The 17,122-nt window shown below is 25.2% G+C and overlaps 2 protein-coding genes across 2 annotated transcripts; one reads left to right on the forward strand and one right to left on the reverse strand.

Moving 5' to 3' along the window:
- The first annotated feature begins 9,354 nt into the window (after positions 1-9,354).
- On the forward strand, positions 9,355-11,614 carry BO70DRAFT_367154 (uncharacterized protein). Its single transcript, XM_025544517.1, has one exon. It carries the CDS (start codon positions 9,636-9,638, stop codon positions 11,526-11,528), a length of 1,893 nt encoding a protein of 630 aa, XP_025394104.1. The 5' UTR covers positions 9,355-9,635; the 3' UTR covers positions 11,529-11,614.
- Positions 11,602-15,130, reverse strand: BO70DRAFT_367156 (AMP deaminase). Its single transcript, XM_025544518.1, has 4 exons — positions 13,540-15,130; positions 12,367-13,487; positions 12,161-12,273; positions 11,602-12,107 (listed from the first exon to the last, which is right to left on the reverse strand). The coding sequence occupies exons 1-4, from the start codon at positions 14,944-14,946 to the stop codon at positions 11,770-11,772; spliced, it is 2,979 nt and encodes a 992-aa protein (XP_025394105.1). The 5' UTR covers positions 14,947-15,130; the 3' UTR covers positions 11,602-11,769.
- Positions 15,131-17,122: the final 1,992 nt, after the last annotated feature.

A 17,122-nucleotide genomic window follows, 5' to 3' on the forward strand; every position in this document is an offset into this window, starting at 1 on the left:
ATTATAATCTTAATCTAATTCTTTTTTAAATTAATAATTAATAAATTATCTTTTATACTTAATAGATTTTTTTTATTAAAATATTCTTTTTTTTTTAATTTTATTTTTTAAAGTATCAGAATATTAATTCTTTTTTTTAATATTAATTTTTTATTATATAATTTTTTTTATAATTAAAATAAATTATATTTTTTTCTTTATATTAAATATTCTAAATCTTTTTTTACTTATATTTTTTATTAGATTATTTTAATTATTTATATAATTTATAAGATAATTCAGAATTAGAAGAATATTTAAACTGATTAATATATTTTTTAAAATTAGTATATTTATTTAATAAGCTATTAAAATATTATATAGCTAATAAAATATTAAGATTTAATATTTCTTTTATAAATATTAACTAATTATTAATATAGATTCTTAACTTTAAAAAATATTTTCTTTTTAGTATAATTAAGATTTTATTTTAATTAAAAAATTTTAATAGTTATTATAACTTTAAGATCTCAGAAAATCTTATATAAATCTTTTATAAATATTATTATATTCTTTTAATATATTCAAAGTTTTTAATAATTAAGATTATATCTTTATTAAATTTTATTTATATTATTATTCTAATCTTTATTATAATTCTTTACTATTTAATATCTAATATAATAAGTTTATTTTAAATCTCTCTAAAAACTCTATTATAGAATTTAATATCTTATTAAATAAATTATAATTATAATTATTATTTTAATAAATAAAATTAATAATAAATATTATTTTAAATTAATTTATTAATTTTAAACTCTTTTATTTTAATATTAAAATTTAGAATTAATCTTTTTATTATTAGTTTTAGTTTTATAATTAGAATATTTTAATAACTTAAGATTATTTATTAAAAATACACTGATTAATAGTATTTATAGAAATAAACTAAAAATTAAATTAATAAATAAAAAAGATTATATAATTTATATAAAATATTAAGCTAATATAGATTTTTTAAAATATAGAATTTAAAATAATTTAATAAATTAATAAAGCCAGACTTATAATTAATAAAAGGAATTTTTAAAAATATAAAGATTTCTAAATAATCTATTTATATATAATTTAAAATATAAATATATAATACTAGTAATAAATAAAATAAATATTTTTTAATATTATAATATTAATATTCTAAGTATTTAATAAATTTTATCTAATAATTACTAATAAATTCTTTTTAAGAATTTATTAAAATATATACTTACTCAGCCAGAGATAGAATAACTATATTTTATTTTTAATAAGCCAGAGATAAAATAATCTTTTATCTATAAATCTAGCTATATTATATTAATTAGCTTTATCTTAATAAAGCTATTATTTAATAATAACTTTTATTATAAATATCTACTTTATTTTAGCTTTATAGAATATTATATTTATCCTATTAATTAATATCTTAATTAATTAATATTAAATAAATTTATTAAATCTAATCTATATTTTAGTTCTTATTATAATTATATTATTAATATAATTAATAGTTATTAATTCTTCTATTAATAATTATTAATAAGAGATTATTAAAATTATATAATAATTTTTTTTATTAAAATAAAAAGTCTTTATATTACCATAATAGAATTTATTAACTCTATTCTTTATAATTAATATTAAATAAACTTAAATTTAAAAAAATTCCGCGAGTTTTATTATATTTATATTAATAATATTAATATTATATTCAACAATTTATAATTATATATTTATATCTTAATACTATATTTAATTAATATATAAACTTGCCTAATTTATTTATTATAAAGAACAAATTTAATATTATTTTATTTCTCAATTTTCTATATAATTTGTATAATCTTAAAATTTATTTTTATATAATTAATAATTTTATTACAAGACTTTTTACTTTATAAAAAGAGCTAGTATATTATAAGATTATAAAATACTATTATTTAAAACTAGTTTTTCAAATTAAAATTAACTATAAACAAAGTATATTAATTAAATATTATTTGAATTAATATAAAAAATATAATTCTTTTAATAATTTATAGGATATTTTTAAGCTATATTTAATAATATTTATATTATATATTATATTATATTATTTTAGTTTTATTTTAATATTAATACTAGTTTTTATAATTATAGAATTATAATTTATTATTTATATAACAACTATATATATAGAAATATATTAAGATTATTTTTAAAAATTTATAGATAGCTGATAATATTTCTTAATAAATAAATAATAATATATATTTAAATAAAGATAAAAACTTAATTTTTATAATTTTTATATTATTATAATTATTATTCTAAATAATATAAAGAATAAATATTCTATATCTTTTTTTATTTTTTTTATATTAGATTCTATAAAAATCTTTTTCAAAGTATAATATATCTTTTAAAATAATTAATTAAGTAGATTAAGCAGTAGACTATATTTAAAAAATATTATTATATTTATACTATAATTAAATATATATTATATTTTATATATTATTTATATAAAAAAAATATATATATTATAAATTAATTTATAATTATTAATTTATTTATTATATTTAATCTTTCTGATCAGCAGATATAAATAATTATAATAATAATTATATCTTAATCTAATCTTAACTATATAATTAAAAATTTTTTATATCTTAATCTAATCACTAGATTATAGCCAGGTTAAGGTTAAGATATAACAGTCAGGTTAAGCCACTCTACTTATTGTTTATCTTAATTTCTTTTATGTGTTATATTTTATTTTATTTATTATCTTATTATTATATCTTATCTTACTTATTATCTTACAGTCTTTTAAAAGCTCTATAACTAAAGCTTTAATATAATTTTATTCTTAAGTATCTCTGATAATAATTATAAGCGAGTAGTTATAAATATCTGGCTTCTAATTAAAAATATTACTCTTAATATTATTAATCTTACTAATATTTATAATAATCTTACATTCTATATTTCTAAAAAGATATTTATAAATATAACTTTATTTTTAATTAAAATAAATTATAAAATTTATTTTCTGAATATTTAAGATTTTCTAATATATCTCTATCTTTCTAATTTTTAATTAATATTATAAATATTATTAATATATATATATATCTTATCTAATACTATTTTATCTATTTTATTTTATTATATATATATTATCTATATTTATATTTTTATAATAATATTCCTAAAATTATTTATATACTTTATAAATAAGTGACTATTTTAAATAGTCTAATTTAAGACTTTATTATTATTTATATACTGCTATATTACTTGCTTTACTTGAATTTTATTATTTTGATTAAATTTGCTTGCTTTATTCAGACAGAATACCTGCTTTCTAAAAATTAGTGATTTATAGCCTGGATCTGCTTTGTCACTTTGTTATTAATATCCTTTGTTAATTCTATCAGACTATACTAGATTCCGCCGCCTATTTTTATTTTAGTAGCCCAATCAATCAATCAATATAATAGTATCATCAAGAAACCTTACCGAACTAATAGTATTGCATTGCTTTAATAAATTATTTAATATCGAATCTAAGAATTATATAATTATCTATTTAAATCAAGTTTATTATTTATCATAGTATTCCAAGTTTTCAGTAGATTATAATATATTAAAATTAATAAATTATCTAGAATTAAGAATAAGAACCCTCTACTAGATTAATTGGATTTAATTTTTATATATAACATTATTATGAAGAATAATGATATGATACAGCTAGGTTTATAGATAAAATATTATTCTATCTCCAGCTTACTAAGAGTAAAGCATAGGTATTCTATCTCTGACTAAGTATATCTTCTAACAACCTCTTACAAATTATTAATAATTATTAAATATAAATTCTTAAATATTTATATTATTAATATTATAACTCTAAAATGTTTCATTTTTATTTTTTACTAATATTTAATATCTATATCTTAGACTATGTATAAATAAAATATTTAAAGAATTTTATACTTCTAAGAATCTATTTTATTAATTATAAATCTAGATTTTCTAATTTATGATTTTAAAATTTATATTCTCTAAGATTTATATTAATTTAATATTTTATATAAATTATCTAATCTCTTTTATCTATATATTTTATTCTTAAATTAATTCTGTAAATATTTTTACTGAGTATATTTTTAATAAATAATCTTAAATTCTTAGAATATTTTAATTATAAAATTAATTCTGTAAATATTTTTACTGAGTATATTTTTAATAAATAAACTTAAATTCTTAGAATATTTTAATTATAAAATTAAAGTTAGTAATAAAAAGACTAATTCTAGATATTAGGGGCGGAGCCCATAAGCTATAGAGAACCAAGCCTGTAGATATAAGAAGAAATAATTAATATTTAAAAAAGAATTCTTGGGAATTTGATAATTTTATATATATATATAACTCAGCAGAAGTTAATCTGATAAAATAGATTAAATAAATTAAATAAGTCTAAGATATATTTTATAATATTATTTTTCTTTTAGAAAATCTGATTAATAATCTTTAATTTATTTCTTTATTTTAATTTTATACTCTACTTTATAGTAATCTTATTATTAATTTAATCTAAATATTATTTTTAATTAAGTCTAATTTTATTTCTAGTTTATATTAATCTTAGTCTTAGATATTAAAATAAAATTTAAAAAAATATAAAATATTTATTTTTTTTTCTATTTTCTTTTGCTATACTTTCTTTACTCAGCTAATTTAAGATTATTTATTTTTAATAATAAAATAAAGTCTAAGAGAGAAATATAAATATTTATTTTTTTTTTAATTTTTTTTACTCTTCTTATTCTGCTGGCTCAGAGAATAATAAGAATAATAATTATTTTTTAAATTAATAAGAATTTATAAATTACAAGTTTGTCTATTTTTATATTAATTCTTTTTTATTTTTATCTTTTCTGCTTTTTTTATTCAGCTAGTTTAAAAATTAATAAAAATAGCTTTTATCTCTTAGATTAATAAAAATATAATCTAGATTAATATAATCATAATAAATAATAATTATTAACGAAATCTAATATAATTATCTTGATTATATATAAAAGAATACTATTTAATATCTTAAAAAATTAGTTAATTATATTAAGATTCTTAAAGAAATAATAAAAATCTATAAGATATATAAACTTTGTAAAATAAATAAATAGATATTAAAATAATTAATAATATTTATTAAAGAATTATTTAAATATTTTTATTTTAATTTAATCTTTCTTAATCGTGTGATAAATATTAAAGACTATATTTTTTATTTTATTAATAATTTAATTAATTAATATATTATCAGTAATATTATTAGTAAGCAAGAAATTATTAATATAATTAAAAAACTAATAAATTAAATAGAAAATTAGTTTAAATATATATTAAAAATTATATTCTTAAATTAAGAAATATTTTTTACTAACAGATATAAGAAATTATAGAATAAGATTAGTTTTTTAAAAAATAAAATAATTTATAAAATATCTAAGCAGAACAGCAAGATAGAATAAATAAAAAAGATTTTAATAAAAATAATAAGATTAATCTAAATTAGATCTAGATTATTAGTTAATTTCTGATTATATTTATATATAATTATTATATATATTATAAATTAAATATCTATCTTAAGAAATAATATATTCTAAAAGATTTTATATAAATTAATATACAGAATAGAATCTTTACTAAATAATCTTAGAATAATAAATTACAGAATATATATATAAAAAGTTATTATATTTAAACTAGTTAAGTTAAAATTATATATATAAATTAGATTTTCTATAAATTTTAAAATCTTAAATATATAATTTATCTAGAATTCTTAAAATAGTAAGATAATAGCAGAAAGAGATATTATATTTAATAAAATTTATTTTTATAATAAAAATAAGTTATTGTTTAAAAATATATTAATTATTAATATCTTGAAGAGATTAATAAAGAGACTTAATATTAATAAATTTATATATATTTTTAAAGAAGAGAGTCCTGAAGCTGATAAAGACATACTAAAATATTTAATAATATTATTTATTATTAAAATTATATTATAGAATTAGAAACAGAGCAGATAGTTAATCTGAATAGATTAAAAAATATTATAAAAAAATATTAAATAGATTCTAAACTTCTGAAATCTATAATAATATTTTATTAATATTTAATTTAATATTATATATAATATCAGGAGGATTTTTTAATAATAAAAATTATAAAAATAAATTTCTTTTTATTAATCTTTAATTATTAAATTAATTTTTAGATCTATAGAAATCTTTAAAAAAATGAAATAAATTAATTACAAATTTTAGATATATCTAGCAGCCAGCTAGTAAGTTAATTAAAATAAAAAATAATAAAGGTATTTTCAGAGTTATAAATAATACTTTATAATATTATAAATAATATCTTTACAGATAATATCATTACTGATAAATAAAGATAAGTATCTTATATAAATTAAAATATTTATTTAGTATATATAATAATATTAAGTAATATCTTTTATAATATATTCAGCATAGTTATATACAGTATTATAAAAAAAAAGACTCTTTATAAAACAAATCTACTAAAATTATTAAAGATTTATTATAAATTAAAAGATTAATTTTTATAATATATATAATCTTAAGATTTAGAAAAAAAAAATCTAACTTAAGAAGCTTATCTTAGTTTAAATATTATTATAATTTATAAAAATCTAAGAAATAGAAGAAGAAGATTTAATAATATTCTCTAAAAGTAAATTAAATAATTATAATTAACTTATAATTCTGAAGCTGTTCTATAAATAATAAATAAAAAAAAATAAAAGTAAAAAACTCTGTTTAATAAATATTAGATTAAAATAAAAGCTTAGTATAATAATAAAATAGGATTTAATCTCTAATTATAAATCTGATAATAAATCTAATAAGCAGAAATTTATATCTGAAGCCCAGAGTTATAGAATAGTCTCTTTTTTTAAATAAAGCTATTTAAAATATAATAGACTAGTATAAAAAATAGATATTTATAAAAAAAATTTATAAAAATTTTTTATAGAATCTTTTATAAAAGCTATAGTATTATAATATAAATCTAGTATATTTTATCTATTCTATTTATCTATTTTATTTATTTAATCTATTTAATTTATTTAATTTATTTAATTTATTTAATTTATTTAATTTATTTAATTTATTTAATTTATTTAATTTATTTAATTTATTTAATTTATTTAATTTATTTAATTTATTTAATTTATTTAATTTATTTTATTTATTTAATCTATTTAATTTATTTAATTTATTTAATTTATTTAATTTATTTAATTTATTTAATTTATTTAATTTATTTAATTTATTTAATTTATTTAATTTATTTAATTTATTTAATTTATTTAATTTATTTAATTTATTTAATTTATTTAATTTATTTAATTTATTTAATTTATTTAATTTATTTAATTTATTTAATTTATTTAATTTATTTAATTTATTTAATTTATTTAATTTATTTAATTTATTTATTTATTTAATCTATTTTATTTTAATAATTTAACTATCTATAATCTTCTTAATTATTTATTTATTTTTAATTTTATTAATAGCTCTTTGAGCTATATCTTATTTATAAATCTAAGAATAGTCTGATTTAAAAGAAATAATAGAATAGAAATAGTATATTTATTTCTAATATTTTAATTAATATTTAATATATAGTTTTTTTAATATTTTATAATATAACTAAGATATACAGCTAAAAAATAATATTAATAATTATATATTTTTATATATATTTCTTGCTATAAGAATAATAATTTTATAAAAAGCTGAATTTTATTAATATAACTAGAATTTTCTTATTATTTTTAATAAATAATAATAAAAAAGATACTAATTTTTTTTAATTATATTTTTTTAATCTAAAAAGCTTTTTTTTATATATTTTTAGATAATAATAAAGATAATTAGATTAATAACTATTTAATCTAAATATATCTTAATTATACTAGAGCTTAAAAAAATATAATAAATAAATCTTAATATTAAGAATAATTAAAATAATTAATTATCTAATTTTTAATTATATTATAATCAGATATAAAAATTTTCTTAATCTAATTATAATCTGGTGATTAGATATAAAAATTCTAATTAACCTGATCTTACCTGACTGTTAGCCACTCTAATTATATTAATATTTATTAATATTAGCTTTGTCAGAAAATTCAGAATAATTAAATTAATATATCTTAATAGTTTATAGCTGAAATAATTATTAATAATCTTATTAAATTATTAATATCTTAAAATTATATAAAATTTATGAGATTATTAAAATTAATTAATTAAATTAATTAATTCTTTTACTGCTAAAATTACTATATTCAAAAATTACTTTAATTTTATATTAATATTTATTACTAGAAACTACAGTCTTTGCAGGCTGAAGAGAATATATTAATTAAAATAAAAAATTAATATAATAACAGAATAAGATTTGGTTTTTAATTAATATAAATTCTAATAATTATCTACATTAGTCTATATATAGTCTTATATGATTTTATATATATCTTATTTATATCTGATTTTATACCTATATATCCCAGCTGCCTGCGCAGCAGTATTATAGAATCAGATATTTCTTATATTATCATTCTAGAACCTGATAGATATACTGATTTAATATATTAAATAAAATAATATTATAGAGAATCCAAAAATCTATATAATATTAGATTTAAAACACTTTATAAAAGCAAGAATAATAGAAATAATAAGATATTACCAGATATCTTCAAAATAATAAGCCCCGGGCTTATAATCCGACAAAAACAGCCACACAAAGCAATGGAAAAGAGTGGGTTGATTCGGGTGGGAGGGCCCAGGGATCGCGGCGACCTAGTAGGGAGGTGTGGTCACGTGGCCCGGAGCGGCCACCGCCAACAAGCCTGCGCTAATTATATTACCGTTACTTTTCTAGTTCAGCAGGCGGTGAAGTGCCGGGGGGTCCAAACAGGAAACAGAGGGGTCCCTCCAACATTTTCCTAAAATTATAATTAAATTAATAATTAAATATTACTTACTCACACGTGCTTTGTAAGATAATAAAAAGATCAAGATAATATTATATCACGGCGTCAGGCCAAACCGGGTTCTGACAACTAGAAAACAAGATTCAAATAATATTCCATTAGGATGATAAAAGGTCTGTTTTTGGCTTGACATATTATCTGTCACATGACTGCCTTACATGCTGGCAGCGACATGTAACGACCAAGCAGCATAAGTATTGAACAATGCCTGCCCAACATGCATTCATAGCAGGGTGATAGGTCACAAGTACAACAGCCCTCCTTATGAATCTATTCTGCTTATAGAACAAACTTCCGCTCCTGCCAACACACAGCAACGCCGAAATTTCCCAGTAAAGTACTACTACCACTGCTACTACTAATATCACATAGAGTGATAAATAATATTGGAATAAGGTCTTCATCTTGAATTGTGACAAAAAGAAGTTGCTGCTAGACAGGAGAAACACAGCCCTATGAGCCTTTTTTCCTTTTCCTTGTTCCTTTTTTTGTGAAAAAAGTGATGTCTCATCAAAGTGTCACATCAGGGAAAAGAGCTAGAAGGTTCATACCCGAACTCATTGAAACATCCACCCGCAGTTTTAATGATCACCGATGGGATCCATCGTCTCCAGAAAACCCGTCTCAGACACAGAGCCGCCCAATATCAAACCTGCCTCCAGATAGTCTAGCTGTACCCTGGATTGAACCGGGGAAATACGCCTTGTCACCTCACAATCGTGCTCTGTCCAATGACCCAGATCCAAGAAAACTTGTTATACACGATCCGACCCTCGCCAAACCACAATTGGGTAGGAAGCCTTCATCAAAAGTTGTTTCGACTCGAGAGAGTGTGCAAACTATCTTTGAGGGGTATGCACCAAATGACCAGAGAAACACAGCACTTTCAGGCCCACGAAAGTTTACACCTCAACTTGTTGAAACAGGAAAACATTCATTTCGGCGACAGGGCAAGCAACCTACTCCCCCCAAGGAACGCACACAAGAGAAACTAGCACAAGTGTCCTGCAATCATAATATAGTTGGTGATTCTTCTACACATGTCTTTACTAGCGCGTTAGCCGAATCTCGATTCTCTTATACCAGCCTTCGACAGCGCCAGGAAACAAAAAGACACTCTTTTCGAGTACCTGAACTTCCAGCGATTCCATCGAGTTCCAGTGACGCGTCTGATATATCCAGATCGTCATCTCAACCCGCATCACCTCCTGTTCCCCTCCGCGAACCTGTGTTGGAGCTGGAAGCAACGCAAGTACATCGCCAGACGGAGTACTCCGAATATGTACTTGCTCTCGCTGCGCATTCGGCAGAAAGTCAACTGAAGGAACAGGCCCTTGCGGCTTTTCCAAACGAGCAAGTTTACCAGCCCGTAGATCACTTCGCCATTGATAGGGAGGAGGATTGTTCAAACGAGGATGAGCTATCAATCCGCACTAAGGTGCCTCTATCATACATTTACCGACGCGCGTCATCTGCAGATCTCCATTGGGAGCTCGACTACATGCGCAGACACAAAGAGGAAGCCGAGATGTGCGATCGTGCTATGGCTGGGACCAAGGCGCCGCACTTTTCGCCTACAGCTTGTCGAACTTCTGGCAGAGCTGGACAAACAGATCATGTCCATGAAAGCTGGGTCCCTGGTTCTGGATCACCACAGGTCAAACAATTCCTCAGCCCCCCAATGCTTGGATGTGATCTTTTGTTTCCTCAAAGTCTGAGTCCCAATACGACAGTATGTGAGGGAAGCAACGTCGAACATCTGTACACTCATAATGCATTCCATCAATCTCCTGGGCTTTGGTATTCCAACCATCACTTAAATGACGATTATTCTGATGGCGGTCTTTGGATGGGCACATGCAAATCCGACATGAACGACTTTAAATCTGAAGGCCCACGATCAAAGGGAAGCTGTCCCGAAGACACTGGAGGTGGATCGCGATCCTCAAGCAGATCTTTCTTGACAAAATGCAAAAGTCGGCCATTCAACTTTTATGGTGATTCCGAAAGGCCCAAGCACACAGAGTCGCAATCCAGCTGTGAAGAAGTCCCCGATTATGAGTTGACTGACGGATTTGTGACCCAGATCTACAATTATTTGTCACTCGGTTACCCATCTGTTGCTCGTTATTACGATCACGAGCTCAGTAGAGTATCTGGAATTGCTTTACAAGATCTTAGGCATGATGATCTGCAGACAGATGCCAAGGGTTATGTCAGCCTTTCAGAAGAATGTCTAAAGGACCGAACAGTGGTGATCAATGGTTGCATGCGTTGGTTGGCTCTACGCCTCTATATACAAGAGTGGGCTCAGAAGCGGCCTATAATTACTGCAGTGGATAGCGACCATGGAACATGGGGGGTGTGTGAACGCAAGGGAAGTTGGGCCGTATGACAAAGTTTAAAAAGTTGACAAAAACTAGATGAATCTATATGCTGTGATTTCTTCCAATGTAATACAAGAGAGACTGCAATAATGGCATTAAGTTTAATAGCTCTAGTTTAGTATAAGTCATGAAGCTTAATTCAAAGTCACTAGGACCGGAATTAGAAGCAATAATTCTGGCAGTAGACCTGGATGTTCAGTCCTATTCTGACATCATACTTTTGAGCACTACAGGGACATTGTGAATCTCTTACTCCCCATTTCCACTTCCTTCCTCCCGATCCATCCCCGTCACCTCAAGAACTGGAATACTACCCCGATGAACTCTTTCATGCACAATACCGGGGAAGATCTTTGGCTCCGGCAGACAGTCCGACCCAGATGCGGTTACATCTGTGCTACCGGGGGTGACAAAGGATGTACTGTGCTGCCCAAGAGTAGTGGCAGTGCTTGTGCTGTTCATTAGGACAGGTTCTACAATACGTGATTGCGCATGAGAACTTTCTTCACTCGGTTGGACACTGGGATAGCTAGGCTGCTCATCGGTTCCCTTTGGACAACTTGCTTGGCCCATGCCCTGAGACAACCCTATGTTTTAAATGAGCAAAGTGGTGAAGTTTCTTATATAAACACAGACGTACCTGAACTGTGATTGGTTTGACTTTTGTTCACTAGCGCTGGGAGATGATCAGCAGAAGTGAAAGCTCTTTGTCCAATTGTTGCGTCATCTACTGTACGCGCATATCTTTCAATTCTAAACACCAATGGTCTGAGTCAGATCATCTACCCACAGGAGCAACACCCTAGTTCATAAAACAGGAGTTTCAAGGGAGGGAGGAAATCATACAGTTTCAGCTCCCCTATTCGTGTTTCATGTCGGAATTGTTCACGTATGTCAGGGACATTGCTTTTCGCAACATTGTTTCCTGCAACTCCTGGCAGGCAACAATTGCTGCCAAGCCACCTTTTCTTCAAAGAAAGCTCAAAGCCACTCTGTTCCACTGAATGCTTGGCAAGCTCACACATGTCCACTGCACTGAACTTGTAGATCTGTGCCGCAACCGAATACTCTTCGATTAAGGGTTCTTTTGTGAAGGCGAACTGTAGGGGATCATCAGTAGACAAGGAGACATTGAGGCCCCTTTTGAAAAAATTGGCACATGGGTTTTTATCATATGTTAGAAACAGCGCATTGTTGCTGAGAGGTGACATAGCAATGCCTATCTGGTCCAGGTAGTAAAGGTACTGTAGTAGAGGAACTTTCCTCAGCAGGATTCCGTGACTGATGCTGTGACAGCAGAGAAACGCCACTGCGAGATGGTCCGGGTCGCCGGCTTCGCCACAGTGTGGTCTCAGGACAAAAGTATTGAAACCACGCTTATTGCGCCAGATGTTGAGTGAGGCGATATTAGTGAACATGAAATAAATCCAGTAGCTGTATGGTGGGTTTTGTTTGGTATTCCACTCCCTTGGAATTGGGTACTTCCTGTAAAGTCGCCGCTCCGCTTTGCTCTCGTCGTCGACACTATCAAATCCAACCACACGCTGCAAAAATATGTGAAGTTTAGGGTGGCTACCCGGATTTTTCGTCACTTCAAATAACGGTTGAAAAACATTTGTGATCACCTGCTCAAAATTCTCCATCATTCCACTTGACTTGTAAACATCGTAGAGTCGGGGTACTTGGATCAGCCAACGAACGTTGGGAGAAAACAATTTGTTGTCGACAACCCAGGCTGCAAGCTTGTCCCATTCTTGGATTGACCTTCCATATATTGAGATACGCCATTCCACCATTTGGTATTTACTGGATTCCAAATCTGAGATAACCTCTTTAGTGATCTCTGCTAGATATCTCCCCTTGATGAAATTATCTGTCTTGAGAAATATTTCGCGCAACCGCGATTCACCAACAGGGTTGTATTTGAGGTTGAACTTATCAAATCGATGAAATGAATCAGTATGCGCCTGTAAATTTATTAGTGACAGAACACCCCTGATCAATTCCCTCCAGACCTACATGCATGTCAAGCGTGTCGATACTCAAGTCATAAGCGGTTAAGTTAATACTCTCAAAGACTTCCTTTAAGGTCAGGTGTTTCCCGTCCCTGAATAAGACTACTTCATCGGGTGACTTTTTCATCTTGCTCTTGATAAATCGAAGAAGGTGCTTTTGATTCATACACGCCGAGTGATGAACATGCGTATCGACTTTTCGAACATTATAGAAATCCCTATGAGGAACTTTCTTGCTGTCTGCTATTTCTTGGTATTCATTCAACAGAGCATAGAGCTGAAACTTTCCCTCCAAGTATGACAGACGTTTGAACGCAAAGCTCTTTGCGGGCCCATCTGTTGATATATCCGTGATTGCGTCAAGGTCCATGTAGAAGTCTCTTAAGGACGGTATCTTGACCACAGGCTGTCGTAAACCAGCGGCTACATCATTTTCATAAACTTGGTACACACTATTCTCATCCAGTCTAAACACCCAACTGGAATCTTGTGGTAGTGGCAAGCACTGTGTCATGTCAAAGTCCTCGCCAATATCTTGGCCCATTTTCCGTTTTTTCTGGTCGCTTTGAACGGCCTCGCTAGTTTTACCAAGGTCTCCCTCGTTGTCCCAAGCAGGCTCTGGGGGTGGTGGGTAAACATCCCAATCAGGACGATCCTTCGGGTTATCGTTGGGGCCTTGTAAAGACAGTTGGATGTAATTCGCCCGCCGGTCAAGCAAACTTCTGATCTTGCGATAAATCACATGTAGTTCAGAGGTGACAGTGCTGCTGTCTGCTGTGATGTTCATCATACCGTGGATCGCCCCAGAGCCGTCGCTCACGTTCTCCAAGTTTTCCTGCGGGGACAAATGGATTTCCTCTCCTTCACGGCCTTGTTGCCGTGTCCTATAGACTTCGGAAAATGCCTTAAAAGCAGCAAGGTCACCTGCATGGTGTGCATCTTGGGAAAGATCCTTTCTTTGATAGGTCTGCAAAGTGCTAGATCCAATTAGCGGGGGTGAGCCGTCCATGTCTTTTGGGTCGCTATCATTGGTAATCAAGGTTGCCATGGCTGGTATTTCACTAGGATATTCACAGTCGCCATTGCGGGATCCAAATTGGTGGTGCTGGTAAAACAGCTTTGCTTCTGCGTGGCTCATTGATTTCTCAAAGGCATAATCATAAGTGGGTGTTTTTAATTGTATATCCCTAGGGAGAATATTTCCAGAATCCTGATCTCCTGATTCAAGTAAACTGTCGCTGGAATCTGCATTTCTGTTTTCACCGGGGATAGACAAGGAGCCGCTGGAGCTTGCTCCATAGGTTTGTGGTGTGACTTCTTTTTTTGATAGCTCTGAAGGTACGCTGGCATTTGAATCTAGCCCGTAAGCATCCTTTGATTGCGAATAATCCATATCCTGATTGTTTGGCATCTTGTTGTGTTGCACACAGGACCAAAAGTGACCCAAAAGTGACTTCGATTCGATATTATGCAACTGAATGGATTTATGTATTGTGCTCTTAGATCAAATTGAATAAATAATATTTAGTATTCTCCACCCAATTAGCTCACCGCTGGTCGCGCTAGCTTATCGTTAGGGCTTAGACCGCCTTCCAGAGATAGCGTTGGAGGAGGAATAGTCTGGTCTCCCCCATGCCCAACCCCAAAGTTCTGCAATACAACACCCCTTCTCTAACCGAGCGCTATGGTAGCGCTCCGAGGTCGCCTGCAAGGGGACCCCAACAAATGTGACTACAGGTCAGCCGACCCCGGGTGAACGCTCACCTAATCTCGCGGCGGCTCACCTAACCCCGGTGGGTTTATCTTCTTACACAACTTGAATTTTTTTACTCGCTGCCTGAATTTAAGGCTAACTTTCTTTTTTGTTAGAATATATACTAGATATAATTAAGAATTATTATATAATGAATAGTTTCGTTTCTTGAAAAAGAATCGGGGGCCTTGAATTTCAGGCAAATATTATACAGAGTAGTGCCATAATTTTTTTCTAAGTAAGTATATACTACAGTATTTGATATTAAGATAAATATTGTAAAAAAATTAGATATTATACCTAAATTGAGATAAATTAAAGAAAGTTATTAAAGAATAATAAATAAAAATTAAAATATTAAATTCTTAAATTAGATTTATAAAATTATTTATTTATTATTATAAAAATTTAATATCCTATAAAGATTTTTTATTATTAAAATTAAAATTAGAGAATATTAAGAATAATATCTTTACTAATAAATACTGAATTAACTAATTTTTTTTAATATTTTAATTATTAATTTATAAAATATAAGAAGCTTAGTATTATAAGTTAATAGTTTAAATAAATTAAAAAATATTATATAAAAATACATAAATCTTAAATATAATATTTATAATATAAATAAAATAAGTAGCTTTAATTATAAAGATTATTTATAATAATAAATCTTATAAAACTAATATAAGATTTATATAATCTAAACATTATAAAACAATTATTTTAATTATTATAATTAATATAGCAGAAATTATATTATGTTTATATATTATTTTTATAGATAAAAATCATAAGATACAGCAGAAGTAAATTAAAGCTTGTTGGACTATATTACGTGATATCATATTATCAATCACATGACTCAGTATCCTGCTGATATCTTAAGTAGACAGCCGTCTCTAATTAATTAAATCTATTAATCTTCTGCTCTCTTATATTTTTTATATAGATTTTAAATTTTTTTACTTAGTATTAGATTTAATTCTATCAGACTTTACTAAATATTCTACTCTGATTTAATATCTAATTAATTTTATTATTATTTTTAATTTTTTTTAATTTTTTTAAGCTCTCTTCTCGCGATTATAACTACTTAAATATATTTTTTATTAAATATATTTTATAATATCTGACTATTATCTTTTTTTAATATTATAATTTTATTATTAATTTATTTTATTTTATTAATTTAAAATAGTCTATTTTAGAGTGGCTTAATCTGACTGTTATATCTTAATCTTAACCTGGCCATAATCTAATAGTTAGATTAAGATATAAAAGAATTTTAATTATATAGTTAAGATTAGATTAAGATATAATTATTATTATAATTATTTATATCTGCTGATCAGAAAAATCACATATAATAAATAAATTAATAATTATAGATTAATTTATAATAAATATATTTTTTTTATATAGATAATATATAAAATATAATATATATTTAATTATAATATAAATATAATAATATTTTTTAAATATAGTCTATTACTTAATCTGCTTAATTAATTATTTTAAGAAATATATTATACTCTAAAAAAGACTTTTATAGAATCTAAAATAAAAAAAATAAAAATTAAGTTTTTATCTTTATTTAAATATATATAATAATTAAAGATTTAAATAAAACTAATTTTTTTAATTTTAATAATAATTTATTCTTTAAGTTATTTTTAAGATTATTTATATTCTTATTTTTATTAATATAAAAGATAATAATTATCTTATTTTTTTTTTATTTTTTAAATATAAAAATAATTAAATTTAGATTAAGATTATTAAGTATATTCTAATACTTCTTATTTATAATAAAATAATTAATATATAT

The sequence above is a fragment of the Aspergillus heteromorphus genome (genome assembly GCF_003184545.1).
Source record: "Aspergillus heteromorphus CBS 117.55 chromosome Unknown BO70scaffold_83, whole genome shotgun sequence".
In the NCBI taxonomy this organism is placed as follows: domain Eukaryota; kingdom Fungi; phylum Ascomycota; class Eurotiomycetes; order Eurotiales; family Aspergillaceae; genus Aspergillus; species Aspergillus heteromorphus.

Bases quoted from the DNA above. Each gene is read 5' to 3' on its own strand.
- BO70DRAFT_367156 (XM_025544518.1), bottom strand. From the start codon at position 14,946: ATGCCAAACAATCAGGATATGGATTATTCGCAATCAAAGGATGCTTAC. The intron at 12,274-12,366 runs GTATGATTTCCT...ATTGGTGTTTAG, and splicing joins CGAATAGGGGAGCTGAAACT to AATTGAAAGATATGCGCGTA. The intron at 12,108-12,160 runs GTACGTCTGTGT...TTTAAAACATAG, and splicing joins TCAAACCAATCACAGTTCAG to GGTTGTCTCAGGGCATGGGC.
- BO70DRAFT_367154 (XM_025544517.1), top strand. From the start codon at position 9,636: ATGTCTCATCAAAGTGTCACATCAGGGAAAAGAGCTAGAAGGTTCATA.